At 40.1% G+C, this 16859-nt stretch overlaps 1 protein-coding gene across 3 annotated transcripts in view; it reads left to right on the top strand.

Annotated features, from left to right (window-relative positions):
* LOC121328756 (serine/threonine-protein kinase mTOR) overlaps window positions 1–16859 on the top strand; it is a 76965-nt gene that overhangs the window by 38049 nt on the left and 22057 nt on the right. For all 3 annotated transcript variants that reach the window (XM_041273794.1, XM_041273796.1, XM_041273795.1), the window contains one exon: window positions 14268–14343. In XM_041273794.1, the coding sequence (XP_041129728.1) occupies window positions 14268–14343 (76 nt within the window). The remainder of the gene's footprint in view (window positions 1–14267; window positions 14344–16859) is intronic.

Below are 16859 nucleotides of genomic sequence, written 5' to 3' on the forward strand. Positions count from 1 at the left end.
CTTGGTTTTATTTTCCTCGGATGACTCTTTCCGCTGTGCTTTTATCCTGGCACGGGCGTTAATTGTTTCTTAATTGCATTTCAGACCTCTAGAAAGAGTTTTTTTTGTTTTTTTCTTTTGCTTTTCGTAGAATGTCTATTTTTTTTTTTTTTTTTTTTTTTGCCAAGTAATACCTCTGTGGTGTCGTTACACAAGGAAAAGTGCTTCCTTGTGAGGAAACATTGCTTGACAGAACTAGGGATCCCAAGAATATTTCAATCATCCAAATCCAGAGGTTCTTCTATCAGGTGTGTGGGGGAGTTGACACTAGGATCCAGCTTGGTGTCTTATAGAAAGGCATTAGCTCTTAGCTTGGATGTATTGTAACTGCCCTGTAAGGTAGCACTTTCACAAGTTTTAATTGTTAACACTTGTTATGCAACCGTATGTGTCTATAGCAGGAGAACTAGTAGTTTGAAGGCGTGTCAATTGGTGCCATATTACTGGTCTGTTATAGTCGCAATTTGTTCATTGTCCAATTGATCGAGGTACATCCACCACCAAAGCTGTCTTTTCTACTGGACTTCTTAAATGTTCTGTCAAAGAAGCGTGTGATATTTTATAAATACGTCTATGGGTGTGAAAGAGATTGAGGCTAGATTAAAAAAAAAAAAAGATAAACCTCTTTTTGAATTTTTTTTTACTGCCCAGGTTCAAGAGAGATGATGAAAAGTAATAAACGCCATTTAGAGAAACCGAGCGCGAGGCTAAAGTCAGATGTCTTCTGCAAGACTTAAATAATCTATTTTAAACAACATCAGAGCCACGCTTCCATTCCTAGTCCAGCAGTGTATGGATTCAATTATGGGATTGAGAACATTTTGGTTAATCCTATTCTTGTGTAGGAGAATGGAGAGAGGGGATTTAATTCATTATGGTATCTGCTATTGGAAGTAAAACACAACCTAGATTTGTTGGCTTTTGGGTTTCTGGTTAGTTTAAATTGTATGTTTTTTTTTTTTTTTAAGGAATTGTGCCATGCAGGGAAGTCTGCACAGTGTTCAGGTGTTAGGTGTCTTTAGATTCCTGGACGGATTGTCAAAAGGAATTTGAAATCAAGCTTTAAAGGGACCGTCCCCAGTTTTGTAACAAGAGTGATCTATTGGAATGATATGTTTTCTTCAACAGTAGAATTCGTTTTTACAGTTCATACTTTCGTAGACGATTATCTGATCTAAAGTATACATTTCTAATTCCCGGCTGTCTAAAGGAAGCCGCTCTTTTTGCCAGGAAGTTCCCCACTTTAGTTCTCAACAGCGTTCATCTTCAAATCAGTAAAATTATAAAAACAAATCACTGAAGATGTAATAGAAGCCTTTTAAAAAAAAAAAAAAAAAAAAAAAAAAAAGTTTCCCACAGTCTTTAACCTAAAGCTTGCAAGGGAATTGTGTGGTAGCAGTTTGTTTAATGGGCTGCCAACTGAAATAGTGGGCAGCGTAGATACCCTCTGATCTATTGATTACAGACCCAGTATCAAACTGACAATGGATCATCCCATGTACAAACCCGAAACTGCTACCCTGGGGCACACTGTCTGCGGTCCACAAAATCCATCTTGGTTTGAAAAATAAATGGCTGCACATAGAAGGAATTGCCGCTTGGTCCCAATGGTCCTGTGGAGTGGGCTGTGTGTTAGCTCATTCTAATGCTGCGTGTGAAACTTGGCTGAAGATTAAGGGGCCATCAACAGCAAGTCAGGCAAACAGAATAATTAAGCGTTCTGTTGTTTGGTGCTTGGGCAATTTTAGCATTCAAATGTATTTGCAATTCTGAATCAGAGATGCTGTGCTCTCTGCCAAAGCTACCGTTGCTGGCAGTCTCAAAAAGGTCAAACATTGGATTAACTGTTCACCCTGTCGTCAGGGTGGAGCCCAAGACTGGACCAGCAATGCTCACAGGCCAATGCTTTTGCTGTCCTTTTATCTATGGATAAATAGAGAGTACTCCAGTGCTATCTCAACTAATGTGTCAATACTAAAATGCATTGCTTAAATAATATATAAAACACTATGAGAAAATCAATCTGACTTCTCGGCATGACGACTCGCATTGGTAGCTTGCTGATCATAAGCTTCTGTTAACATAGTAAAAAATGCATGCTTGTTTCATTTCAAAAGCACACTTAATCACAGATGAAATCAGTGTTTTACTGTGGTTCTGGTTTAACGTTCGCACCTGTGCCATATCAGAATAGTACAATCAATTGGTGTAAAACACATGAAAGCAGTTTATATACATTGTATTGCCACTGAAGCGTTTCCCTGGCAAAAGTTCACCAGGTTAAACAATGCTGTGATTCATGTTTTCTCTCAAAACTAATGGTGACCCAGATGTGTTCATTTAATTTTTTTTTGTAACTGCACATTCAGAAGGCAGTGGAATCTGAAGCAGGGTGCTAGGTTAATGGTCTCGGCTTTGTTTCTAAGAACTGTATTATAAAATTGTAATGTCTCTATGAAGTCATAGCCCCCCACTTTAACCCCAGCTGTATAGATTTCCCCCCCCCCCCAAGTTGAATTCATATCTGAAAACTTGCCTTAGGGTGATTTGCACCTCTTAAAGAGTCATCCACTTCATGGAAGTTTGGCAGTGTCTTGCTGCTACAATACATACGATTTGCAATCCGTTTTCATTGTTTGAAATGTATTATTGTAACTTTTCACTTGTCATACAAACATTTCCATGTGGTGCTGAATTGTACAGAAAACCTTGCTCTTTATTGTTCAGTACACTGTGGAAAATGTACCCTCGGGCTTTCTTAGTAATGACACTTTTATGGGAAGCCATTTAAATTGTTTTAACAGCATTAAACCCACTACGATGTCAGACCGAGTTACAGTGCGTATTATTTTACATACTTAAACCTGCATTAGATCTCGCCTTCAAGCAAGCTTTAATCAGATCCTGACAGAATCCAAAATATTCCAAGTTGTAGAAGCTGCACCATTAACAAACTGCCAAAGATAATCCTTTCAGGAGGACGAGCAAATGCTGCATGAGTACTGGAATCAAAGAGAACTTGGTGTTCTGCCCTTTGATTTGCGACCTCACTTTCACTCTGTGGAGCTTTTGAATACACGCACACAAAAAATCCTGGTTGTCCGTCATAGATCCTGTATAAAAATCAAATCTTGCTTTTCAAATGTTTTAAAAGAAATGTCACAAGCTGTAAGAACCTTGCAGTGTAGCGTTGTAACAATGGGGACCTTGCACAGCCCTAGTGGCCATCTCTTTTGAGCACTCTCTGATTACACAGTAATCACATGACACTGTTACCGTTCGACTGCTGGCTCTTCAGTAATAGTATGAAGCAGCATTCCACAGGCTTCGATGTGGGTTCTGATGCAGAGAAGGTGATTCAAGTTCAGTAGAGGAGCAAAAGAACTCAGGACCACCCACAATAACCAGGTAAAGGAAACTGGAGAATTGAAATGACTTTTCCTTTTAGTTACGCAAATTGAATTTTTTGTCTGAAATCATCTTCTCTTCTCTGGCAGAGCTTGTCTGAGCTCATCCATGGGTTGTCTGAAGCTGTTAAGCTTGTTTAAAACTCTTTGGGCCACATGGCACATCCATACCCAACCAAGTCTGTCCTAGGAGCTGGAGCCAAGACCTGGGAACAAAAACAAGGCCTGTCTGTGGAATCCATTTCCATGGTTCTGCGATGTTCCGTTTTGAGCAGCTTTCACATACTCAGAATGCCAGAATACTGTGTTCCTTTCTGCTAGGCAATTAATTGCAATCAGACTTTGTTGCAAGCTGATCTGTTGACTTTAATGTTGTTGGCAGTTTGTGCTGTATTTAATTGTTCATTGCAGGAGCACAATGTTCATTTTGCAATAAATAAATGCAAAAAGATGTATTTTACCAATAGGCTACAGCAAGCCAATACCAAACTTCACTGTGCTTTTAGTGCAAATGTACATCATGTGGGGTTGAATTTCAAGCAGGTGGCTCAGTGGTAGACTCCAAACTTATATAGAAACCCATTTTTATACTTTACAGCTTATCTCATTAAATTGTTGTATTAGCTATAATTGTGGAAATGAACCATATGTGGCATACTTTAGTCTGAATGGTAAGAAAGTGTAATTTGTAATACTTTAGGCTTTGAGGCAGCCAAAACCCCAATTCCATCACGTTTGCAGGAACTACATATTCATTTTTAATTTTCCATAAATGCCTGTTAAATAGAGAGCTTTGCTCCTGTTTCAGGGTGTCTGGATGTTCTCCAGATGGTCTCAGATATGCTTTCTCAGTGTTGCTTTGGCCCAGTGTTGTTGTGAATCTTTTCCAAGCCCAAGTGGTAGCTCACCCGTACAAGCCCACACTAAACTTTGTGGTCGCCTGTTTTTTCCCACAATGTTATTACTTCATTGCTGAATGTCGCCAGGTTTATTAAAAAGTCACGCTGGAAAGATAACGGAGTAACTCCAGACCGCCAGACACTGGTAACGAGTCGGCAAGAGCAGAGTTTAGACAGTATGTTGAGTGTGTGTCGGGGCTGCTCCCAAGCACAATGCTGCATTGTCAAGAAGAGGAAGCCCTTCATTTGTTTTGATAATAAAATGGACCGTGTTGTTTCTTGAACCACATCTGCAAATCATTTGGTTTAAAACCCTGCTCCTTTGACAGAGTGTTCAACATTCATTCAAGTAACCGGCAAGGCCAGACTTGACAAAACAAATAAACAGAAACACTTTTTGGGGTCACCTGCGTATTATACTTGGAGATGAGAATCTCAGCAAGCTGTTTATCCCATTTATATACCACTTTTCTTTGAAAATAGACAGAACGCAAGACATTACATGCGGTGAATAAAGTGAAGGTAAGTTATCACAACAATAAAATTAAAGAGAAAATCAAAACAACAGGTAGATGCCAGTTAAAAATGGTCTAAAAATAATTACAAAGTTGTGACGGGCATCTCAGCCTTGGTAACATGGTCTCTATTTGTTTAACCAAAAAAAAAAAAAGTCTCAGATGCAGGTGGCTTCAATACTTAAATCAAATGAACACGATGGGGGGGAATACAAGGCTCATTCATCTTGATTGACATGATTTCACCTAATTTGCAAAACGGGTCTCTAGCCAAGACAAAATGCCTTCTCTTTTGCTGCGCTCCACAGCGTTGTTACTTAAACCAGTGTTTTGATTTCATTAATGCGGGCTCTTAGTGGAACTTTATTTAGATAACCAGTTGGTTAGTCTATTATGTATCAATATTTAGTATATTACAGATGTTACTGACATCTAGCTTCTGAGCTTTAAGTAGGAAATATATAACTTGTATTGAACTCTTCAAGTGGTGTCTTTGAGTCCAAACTGGCAGATCAGATGCATTTTGTATCCTGACAAAGTCATTTCAAACCTATTTGCGTTGAGTTGAGTTCAGTGTGTTTTATAATCAAAAGCTCCACCAAAGGTGCTGAGGCTAATCTAAACCACTTCTGTGAGAGAAGCTGAACTAAAAGCATAGCCTCACGCTATATGAAATGCAGTACTGGTATTGGGGGGGGGAAATAATTTGTGAGTAATGAAGAAAGGCAGGTCTCTTTAACAGCAAGGCTAGCATGTTGTGTGCCCAGGTTTATTGCAGATTAGCTTGCTGTCCAGTCCCAGGAAACTGTGTCTTGGGGGGGGGGGGGGGGGGGGGGGGGGGGGGGGTAAGATATTTAGCTGCTGCTGAAGAAACTTTGCGTCAAGCCTTGGAAAATGGATCTCCGATCTACTGCATTGGAATGGATTCGTGTAACAGTATCCTAGTCCTTGAAAAATGCACAAGAATTAGGAACATTGTCATATTACCTCCTGTGGGTAGTTCAGGATCTAATGTGTAAAGAAGGCTGACTGGAATATCAAACTAGTTTGCCAGCAGCCAGTGCATTGTGTTATCTTATCCAAGCTCTATTAAAATGAGTTGTAGTCTGAGAATGTTATCCGTTATGGCTTGTGATGTGAGGGCTTGCCAGCTTTTGCGTGCTTGTAAGCTACTAAAACGCTGAAAGAAAAAGCCCTGCTTGTGCTGTGAGGCCGTTTAAAAACATTATTCAAGCTGTATGTTTTAAAATAGGAATCCAGTACTATTTTTAACCTTGGTATTGGCTAGAACTAAGCAACACAAATAAGATGCCATTAATCGGCAAAGCCCAGCTAACAGTGGTTATAGTTGCATTAGTTACAAAGTTAACCCTTTATACGCTGATCACGAACAGTACCCAACCACATTGCAAACACCCATCAGGTGATTGCTTTGTACAGGATATGCATATTTTGTCATTGCAAAAGATAAGACAATAAATATATAGGTGTTCCGTTCCAAATGCTATAAGATATACCTATAACCATACTGCGCCAGTGTGTGGAATTGACAAGTATTTAGACGGGCACATTTTCAACAGAGGTTCCCTCAGGATAACGTTTGTTTAAGGCTACAGCAGATTATTATTTAAAGGCGTGCCTGTTTAATCAGATTTGTGTTTATTTTAACAGAGGATATTGTTATAATTTAAATTGTAATTGTGTTACGTGTTTCTAGGCTCCAGACTCTGTGGCTTTTTTAAAAAAAATGTTCTCCTTTTTAAAGTACTTAAATCAATAAATACTATACAGAAACAAGAAGCTACTTTAAATAAAAAGGGCCCTTCAGCAGGTTAAAATAGGGTCGGGCTTCTAACGGACACATCTGTTTCAGATCCAACACAATTCCCACTCTGTCTGTCTGTCTCTTGCGGATTGAATACCGCACTTTTGTCTCCAGCTTTGATGATGGTGATTTAAAAAAAAAAATTGTTCTGAAGTGTTTCTCCAAGGAAACAAATAACTGGAGAAATAGAGTTTTTGTGGCATACAGCGATGTTGCTTTTCTACATTAATCAGTGCTGGAGAAGGTATAGTTGTTTTTTTTTGTCCTGATTTAAGCTGCCCTGGTGAACAGAAATGATTTAATACATGAATATCACTCAGACAGCAGCAGGGTGAAAGACCTCTTGCCTCTTGAGCTGTACAAGGTCATGAGGATTTAGATCCAGTTCTGGTACCGATGAATGGTAATTATCTCTGCTTCTTTTCAACCCGCTCTTTTTTAAAGTGTTTAAATGAATAAAATGCGCTATGGAAATACTGTGTGAAGATAGCAAGAGGCGTGACGTCATTCTGACAACAGCCGGCATCGCAAAGTCTTTCTGGTGGGGGTTCTGTCTCCTGGATGGTTAGCTTTTAAATGGCCCTGACCGAAGTGGTGTGGTTTCTTTAGGGAGTGTGCCAACTGCTCAAAGTTGCGGCACAGCACTGTATTTCTATCAGCCTTGAGCTGATAAACTGGGACAGGATTATCGACATCTGGTTTTCTTTCTGGAATAAGGATAAAACTTTTTTTTTTTTTTTTCTCACAGACAAGACCTTTTTTGTTCAGTACTGACAGAGTTTAAATGTGCCATTGCTGTTTGTTGGAAATACAGACCTGTCTTTTTAAATCTAAAAGAATCACAGTGGGTTACCATGGTTGTCATAGTGTTTTGTCATGAGAGAGAAGTATTGTATAAGTATAATTCATGCCATAGTGTGGTTCAAAACATCTGGAGTGCAGAAGATGAAACTCTCAAATCAGATGTGTCTTTTAATCCCAGCAGTGACCAAGCCCTAATGTACTCTCACTTAGACCCAATGAGGTCATCGGTGGCAGATTGAAAACAATCACAGCAGGTGGATTTTTTGGCACCACTTGTATGCTGAGCGACATTGATGTGTTTTATGAGGCTTGTGTCTTTCTTCAGGCTTCATCAGCTGGCAGAATTACAAAATGATACCCAGTAGCATTCCATTATTAGAATGGTCTTGTATAGGATAGCAGCCAGTGACCCCCTCCTCTTTTCTCTGCTTAGAAAAACAGTGATTCCTATAATAGAACAAAGGGGCTTCAGGAAGCAGGTGTGCTTAACAATAACTACAGTGTTTGCCTTCAGAGCTACTTACCTGTGCAGTATGCTGTTAAAATGATTGAGAAATCACCTGTGGAGTGCAACGGCAAACGACCTTGTAACTCTAATATAAAACAGAGTCCGTGCCACTTTCATATCGCTGTGCGCTGTTTGGGTTCACTGTTAAATGTTTCTTATTTTATTCTCACATTGAAATAAAAGTTCACAGCAGTTTAGTTGTCGTACGCCGTAGAAGACCTGAATAAAATAAAGGGGGAATTACGCTGCAGTTGTCGCCAAAGCAAATTGGATGTAGAAGCAGGTTTTTACATAACATTGTCATTGCTTTACATAATGCTACAGCACAAACAATTTCATCCGCATTAACATTTTACATGGTTTACTCATAAAACACTGAAACAGCTTAATCGTAGACAGATTTTTAGTTATGTTGTGTTTATTTTCTAGGTAACTTCATTCTTTTGTTTCCTGTCCAAATGATTGTTTTAAAATACCAATTCGAAGTCAGTTGGCAGTAACGTGGATGATTTTCTATCGTTGCGTAAAAGGAAATATGATTCATTCCGGCCGTTTTTGAAAAAAGGAGAGACCAAGTGCAAGCACAGAGAAGAGATGTTTTGTTATCTTGGTTCCGTACAAGGTGTCTTGCATCTGGAGTGACGTGGGAAACAGCTGTGATCCAGATGTGTGAGGGGGTGACAGTCCAGTCTCTGCACCCTGTCATCACTTTATTTCGGTTGATGTCAGAACCGCGAAAGTTCAAATGGCGTTTTCTCTTCTTTTTATTTGAGTCACACATTACAGCGCTCTGAGACAGGAAGGCTACAGATTAGTGCTCTGTATACTTCAGGCCAGATATTATGAGCCATCCTTGTATTAGGGATTTTTAAACTGCTTGATTATGACCCATTATTTTCTTGATAGGTTGTCAAAAGTGACAAACATGCAATTGGTCTGACTTTTAGCTTTGCCATATTGTGCTGCATCCGTTCATACAGAAACCGAAAAGTGTTCAAAACAACATTCTGGTTTAAAACGTAGTACCTGTCCGTCGTAAATTCAGAAGCAGTTTGTGTTAATTCATCGTGGGAGTGTTCTTGCACGTCTCGCTGCAAATTCTGCCGGTTATTTTAGCAGAAAAGTGGGAGCTGGAGGGTGGAGCTGAACTAGCTTTCATTAGATGTTCGCACTCTGTTACCCACTTTGATAATTAACATGCCTTGATTGCTTGGGTCCAGATGTTTTAAAATCGTTTTCAGGATATAAATGTACAAATCCCACCATTTAAAAAAAATGTTGTACCACATTTGACCTCATTTATGATTGAGTGTTTTTAAAGTTTCCCATTCCACATTCCCTTACTCTGCTGTCGGTGGTGCGTTTGTTTTTGTTGTGACTGTTGAACCGTTTTTCATAAAATGCATTCCCACTGTAATAGTAGACGAGCAGTAAAGGTAGCATAAACATCAGGACTGTAAATAAAAGGTATAATAAATACAAAATTCGGAACGATTGGAGTCCTACACTGTGCTGGTGCCAGCTGCATACCTTTCTGTCATTTCGGTAAAGTACATTACAAAGACCTGACAGTATAGCCAGCTGGCAAGAGGAAACCCCTTTTGAAGATGCACACAGCCATGGAGCAGGGTGGGTTCACTCAACGCCCTAGCCTTGTGCCAGTCCAATGACGCATATTACATTACGTTATATCAAATTCCCAATCAAAACAGATCAACACAAACATTTAACAGATAACGGCACCTGCAGTTGCCATTATCGCTGGTTGTGCTGAAGCTACTAGATATTTGATTTGATTTTGAAGCTTTGACTTTGAGCTGTTTCATCTATCTAAGAAGTTGCCTTTAATCAGTAAGTGTGATATCTAGAAGCAGGCTTGGTGCTGTCGGTTGCTGTGTAGAGCTACCAGTGGTCGTTTCTTACAGGTCTCCAGTTTTTTGTTTTACAGTTAAAACGGCCAGCTGTTTTGAGGAATAAGGTTTTGAGCATCAGTGTTAAACTCACTCAGGCAAGAAATCAATATATTTAGTTCCTGAAGCATATCTCCTCTAGCTTGGATTCAATTCATTTGAAACTCCAACATGCATGTGCATGGAAGTAAAGCAATATTAACTCAAGTTCTTAGTCGCAGTAAATCTGAGTCATGTTTTAAAGGAATGCAAATGTGAAGTTTAAGAAATACCAGCCCTGTAAAATTAAATAGAGTGGCTTTACAGTATATAGAACAGGACATTTTTTATTCAACGCTTCATTTAATTGATCAGATATTATTGAGAATGTAATATAATGAATTCCTTCCACCTATACAGTGCAATCTTAATTGTTTTGTCGACTTAATTCTTGTTTAGAAACCACTGCCAGGTTTCCAGAGGCCATGTTAATTCTCCCTGAAAGGACTTCAGCTCAGTATACAAACTTCTACAGCAAACAATCTTGTTTATTACATTTACAACAAGCTGTCAGATACAGTTGTCAAAAGGTTTTTACCTGGAACTATTAAGAAGGGAAAGCAGGGTGTTTGTTTTTACTGGTTTGAAAGAAAAGCTTATATAGTTCAGAAGGAAACAGGGTAATGAAGAGCATATCCCACCCTGTTTCTCAGCTGTCACAGTGAATTATAAGGACTCCTGCTCAAGAACATCTTCAGAGAGCAAATCCGTGCGACCTTTCCATGAATAAAAAACACCTCGGCATCTCCAAATCCCTTTTCCATTAGTTAACGGGTTCTAATATCACCGCTGTAAGCACTCTCGGAGCCGAAATGCTTTCAGGATGTGCTTGGATGGTCTGTAGCATCAAGCAGAGCTGTTTAGTTTAATCCTTATACCATTTAACATTAGCTAATGCCTTCATTACAGTAAAACCACCCTCATACCCAATCCAGTAGGGAGAGTTATCGTCAACATGTAACATTAGCATTGAGTATGTGTGAAGGATGGTTTACCGCATGCTAGGACCTCTGAAAGGTGATGAAAATAATAGAGGCAAGCCAGCTGGTTTGGCCTTGTGTCTGTTTGCGCAACATTGAAGATGGAGAAACCCGTTCTTTTTACAGGTTTGGTTACACAGAAGCAGAAATTCCTCTTTAGTAAAACAAATCACAGATATAAATTATAACTCCCCAGGGATAAGCCTACGCCACCCACAGTGGGTCGTCTTTATTGGTTTACAAACGGAACATCAAAGGTCATTCAAACACAGGGTTATGTGTTAGCTCTGGAAGTGATATTTCACATTTAAATACATGTAGGTTTGGTGTTGGTATTAGGAAATGCCAAGACTAACACAATGGATGTCCTGTGTTGTCACTGTGGGTAGCAGAAACTGAGTTGCCTTTTCTTCAAAACTGTTTGCATTTTACATACTTTATTTTAATGGTCAAATTTTGCAGGTGAATAAAGTCAGTAAGGGAGTCCTCCTTACAAAACTGAAAAGCAGGTTTTTGCTGCAGAGGACAGAGTCTTTAGTCAGTCCTTTCTCAGCCAGAAAACAAACGAATTTTTTATTCAGAAAAAAAATCCACTTGTTTTCATAAAGGGAAAAAAACTGTATTGTTTAGCAATAGCTTAAGTATTGTGAGTGAATGGAGAAACCTGAATGGGGTCTGGAATACATTCAAACAGTAGCCAGTCATAAGAATTCTGTAGCAAAGGCTTTCGTGAAAACTGAATTTTCTTTTAACGTGACGCTAATCCTGATGGGTACCAAATGAAAAACAATACTGTATTGAGCTGGCAGCACAGAGTATAACTGTGTGCCACTGTGGCTTGTTGACGCTGATTTGCAGACCCATTCTTCTACTGAGGGTCTGCAGAGGAATGGCTGGCATGGGGCAGGGGGAGCGAGTGGGAATCTGCTGACTTGTCCCAATTAGCTTCACCAGTCCCCGTTTTCCTTTTGTGTGATGTCCGTCTTTTCAATCAAACATAAAGATGTCAATAGAGTGCAGGAGGAAAAAAAAGGGCAAAATACAAGACTAGAGAAGAGGATAAAAAAAAAGTATATAATGAGGTTTTCAAGGCACCTTGGATTCATTTGAACAAAGGGGTATTTTTAGTCGTTTTGGGGGCCTGTCTCAAAGCGAGGCATCATAGCTCTGGCAGGGCCTCTCTTGTGAGTTTACGAAGTGGCAGGGCACTAAGATTTTTTTTTTGGTTCCTCCTCATCCGTAGTCTCTGTGTCTGAGTGACAGCGGTAGCCGTACCCCTCTGACTTGCCTACAGTGTGCATGAAGGAGACGCTGGTGTGTTTAAAAGTCATAAATCTTGCTGATTCGACAGCTGTGCTTTGCAGGAGGTTTGGGGATTGCCTTCGCGTTGGTGATGGATCCACACTGGAGTGCTCACCACCAGATCTGTAAAGGTCTCTCGCTCGTCTGTATTCATAAGGAAGTCCTGTCTTGTTGACCATTTCCTTTCCTCTCAAACAGTGTTGAATAAGAGACTGGATATAATCCAGTGGTCCTGCAGGCCAACCTCATCTCTTTTTGAAGTGCAGGTAATAATACCACAAGACATTCAGCTCCTCCTCATTGTTATTAGCTTGTAATGATGATAAACCTTCATTTCCCAGCCAGCCTGCTCCCAGAAGGCACTCCCACTCCATTAGAGCATTCAAATAAAATCTTTTTGCTTAAAATAACCAACCAAACAAGAGGAATTTGGTTGAACTGTGTTCTGCAAGATTCTACAGGTAGCATTCTATTCGGTGCAAAGACTGAGATTTTCTTAAAAGCATGGCAGAGAGATGTTCTACATTGAAAAAGATAAAATGGCAAATCATTAAATAAAATGGCAAATCATTTATGCTAGAATCGCTGTTCCTCTGTTAAACTCTCTCAGGTAAGAAATCCCTTCATTTGATTCAAGATGAACGTGTTTAGAAGTATCTGAATGCTATATGACAAGATACATTTAAATAGAATGGCTTTTGTAGTTGTACAGTATTGGGAAGGACCAGTTTTCAATGCTTTAATGCGTTCCTTAGCTACTTTCTTATTCCATTCATCTACTATGCCCTACTTGAGAGTTGACCATTGAGGTGTAATATGATTATTCCCATGTTGATGGCACAAGTCCTCCTGGTGACTCACCTGTGTCTCTTCCTGCGTGTCAGTCTTGCATTGCAATTGCTTGGACTGAAACGACTCATTTCTCGAAAATCTTCCCATCACAAAATGTGCCAAGACTTTCCATTGAGACTTTGCCCAGTTTTACTGGAAATAGCTCAGAGCCGGAACTTAGACTTGAAAACTGAAAGCCAAAAAGTGAGGCTCACCTGAAGTATTCATCCTTGAGAGATGCGGAAGACATAAATCGCGGTGAGGGGGGCACTTTAAAGATGTGCCAAGAAACCAAGAGTAACCTCGCATTGCCTTCGGCAACTGAAGGCGCCGTTGAGGATCCACGCTGCAGACAGCGCAATAGCGCAACAAACAATATCATTTCCTATGAGCTAAGGGGTTAGCTCTTCCTCTTCAGACTGCCAGGGAGTTACATTTTTACCAGATGGACACGCTGTGTCTATACAGAGCCGAGCAGGGGTGCAGCGTTGCGTTTGGACAATAAGGCTGCTTAGCTCGAGAGCTCTTCCAGATGTAGAAATTTTCATCTGTATTCAGTGGGATCCTGGCCCGGACTGAAAGAGATGGCAGACTATTTATTCTTCTGCACGAGGAACGAAATGTGTAATTGGGTCTTATTTGTAATGTACTTTGATAAAAATATCGGTCCTTTTTTTTTTTTTATATGAGAAGCAAGCAGCCTGTTGGTATAGCTCATTTGGTGGCCAGTGTGATGATTGCAGTTTGAAATGGCAGTATCTGAAGAGCAATGTCAAAGTACCCCCGTAGTTGTTCTGTGGTGGTGTATTTAGTTTACAGGCATGTTCACACGGTGACCCAGGACTCCTGACAGGTTGATACAATCCACATTCTCTTCAGCGCTGCGTGTACTGAAGGTGGTTGGTTGGTTTCATCAGCAGTTGGCCAAGCCCTCATTTTGGCGATTCAGATAAATCCTTTGAAGGATTGTATCGTGAAAAGTAGCACACAAAATTGAAACAGATGGAGGAAGAGTGTGATCTGTAAAGACCGCAACAGCAGGACAAGTTACCCCCACGTTCATCAGAAACCCCAAAACAAAAAGAGTAGCATTAGTCAGCAGTATGTAGATCCCATTCACCTCTTGCCTGGGCACGGTTGGTTGCGTGTTCAGTGTTGGTTGTATGACTTGTATTTGACTGCAGTCTTCTCTTTGTGTGTTTTTACAGCATCAACAACAAGTTGCAGCAACCAGAAGCAGCAGCCGGTGTTCTGGAATATGCCATGAAGCATTTCGGGGAGCTGGTAGGTGCTTTTTTTAAGAACCAGACCTGTTTTCCCGTGGCTTGTGAAGGTCTTCATTATTGATTTCAAAGGGTTCCAGTTGAATCCCATGGGTTTGTATCAGCAGCTGTGATCAGGGAAACGTTTCTGCTTTCCATCAGTTATTTTTTACTCTGCAATGTCGAGCACTCTCGGATTGCAGTGGGAGCTTTTCAAATGACCTGAGAGTTTGCCTTCACGCCAAGGGAAAGACAAGGGTTTTATGCAGTTAGTGTCTTAATGCTCCCCTTTTACACTGTATTATATACTGGGGTTGACCAGGCTGTAAAGAAAATGTCATTCAAACCTAAAATGTCTGAATAACTAACGGCACTGCCACAGCTCACATTTGTGTCAAAGTGCAACAGGGAATTGATTAACTTAGCACAGAGGGCAATGGACTGTTGAATTGCCTTTTGAAAATAGGGATCATTTTTCAGATTGATTTATTCGATGCAAGGACTGCTGTAGCCTTTCCAAACTTTCGAACTGGCAAGCAGATTTCATTAGTCTTAGCTGCAGTGTATACAACACAGAACATTTATTTGTTTGTTGAATTGTGGCTTTTAATGCAGGGCTCAAACTGCAGATTGGCATGTGGAAAATTATGTGTTTGCTTCCTATTAACTTTGTACTGTAAATATTTTTAAAACTAATGTAACATTCTTGCTCATTTGAATTAGGCCAGATGTATGGTGGAGATGGTGTTCATTCATATATTCTGTAATTTAAGTGACTAATTCCTATTCACTTGCCTGTAGTGAGGCCAGATCTTGAGTACAACAGGGTCTGGCTGTTGCTTAGTCTTTAAATCTTCAAAGGGGCTCAAGGTCTGTAAACTCTGGGAAGAACGGCAGCGAGGGACATAATGAGTAAAGAATATATGTGATCCCCAGACACCAACACTTATGTGTATGTAAGGATTAAGACTTCATTAAAGTATATCTGTCAAAAATGCACTGTAAAAAGAATTAGCAGCCATGGCAATTCTTATTTTAAGAATTCCAAAGCAGGATGCTTAGAGCTGGGTGCAGTACAACATTTCTGAGGCAACGTGTAAGATATATAAAACAAAATATGGACAAACCTTGACTTGCTTGTATTTTACCCGAGGGGAACGGGGTGCGCTTTATTTTACTGCGGTCTTGTTATGCAAGTATTGAAAAGCTGGGACATGCTTAGTCTTTTGTTCATCATTCTCCTAATTTTCCATGTAAAAGCTGAAGCTGTGTTCGGAGAGTAAGGGAGCAGGTAACCCTTGAAAGAATCTGTGCAATGTGTCAGACTCGGTGCGGCTGTGTCTGCCTAGGGGGTGCAGGCCACCTGCCTGTGCCTTTTGGGCAGCTCTTATTATTAAGCAGAGACACGCTGCTGTCTGAGCGCTGTGTGAGGGTCTGGTTTCTCAGACAGTGGAATAGCTGCCTGATGAGGTCACTGTGCTTGTACGCCACCTCAGTCCCCTTGGAGAGTGAAGACATGTGCAGGGTCACTCGCTGCAGTGCTTCTGAATGGATTACAAGCTGTTGGCTTTGTTACATCTGCTATGTGTCAATACCTTGATTGAAAAATGTGTCACATTGCCTATTTTGTTGTCTGTGCCTTTCTTGTTATCTTTAAGCTTCATCGAGGACCATTTGAGATCACCAGAAGCTAAAAGCAATTTCATATAATAGGCGGGTTTGTAGTCTCTGGTAATTTTCCTCGAATTATTGTTTCTGTGTTTTTTCAATGAAGCATAGTGGCTGACCGTAGTGGGGTGGGGGTTGCTTTTGTAATTTGGCGTTTGTGTTGGAAAACCTGTTACGCAATGTGAAATAAATTGTAGTAAATTAGGCATGCTGTATTGAGTGTTGGATATATAAAGCAGCGGGTGTCTGTTTTACGTTGTCTCTGCGATACCAGAATAGTTGGAGTCAGCAGGGAATTTGCATTTACAGACCCTCTCTTTCGCTCTCGCACTGGATTGCGAATGAATTAACAGTGTACGCTTTCTTATTTTTTTTTTTACATAAGCTTTTTCAGATATTTTTTTTAAATGACGTCAAATGATCTTATTGTAAATCATTTGGGGTCGTTGACATGTTGCTGCGGAACCCCGCTAGCTTTGCGAAAACATTCGCAGGCAGAAAGTAATGAGGCACAGTGAAAAAAAAACAAAAAAAAAAATGTTGGAATCCAACTCCTGATAATCATCCCAAAAACCAAGCACGGTACCGTCATAAAACCAGCTTTCTGTATAGAACATAATCAAGACTTGGAAACAGTGTGGCTTTTATAGCCCTGAATGCGAATATTTTATTCTGAATAGCAGTTTTAGAAAATAATTTTTTAATAGGGAAAACGTTTGTTGAGCACAGCACGCTACGAAGTTGGGTATGTTCTTTGTGTATTGTGTCTTCTGTGCTCAGTTTTGAAGTACAATGTGCAGTGCAAATTGGAACACATGACCAAAACGAAACGTTGTGTCTACTCTGGATTGGGTAATCCAGTGAAAGACC

This window comes from Polyodon spathula, chromosome 16, assembly GCF_017654505.1.
Source record: "Polyodon spathula isolate WHYD16114869_AA chromosome 16, ASM1765450v1, whole genome shotgun sequence".
Lineage (NCBI taxonomy): Eukaryota > Metazoa > Chordata > Actinopteri > Acipenseriformes > Polyodontidae > Polyodon > Polyodon spathula.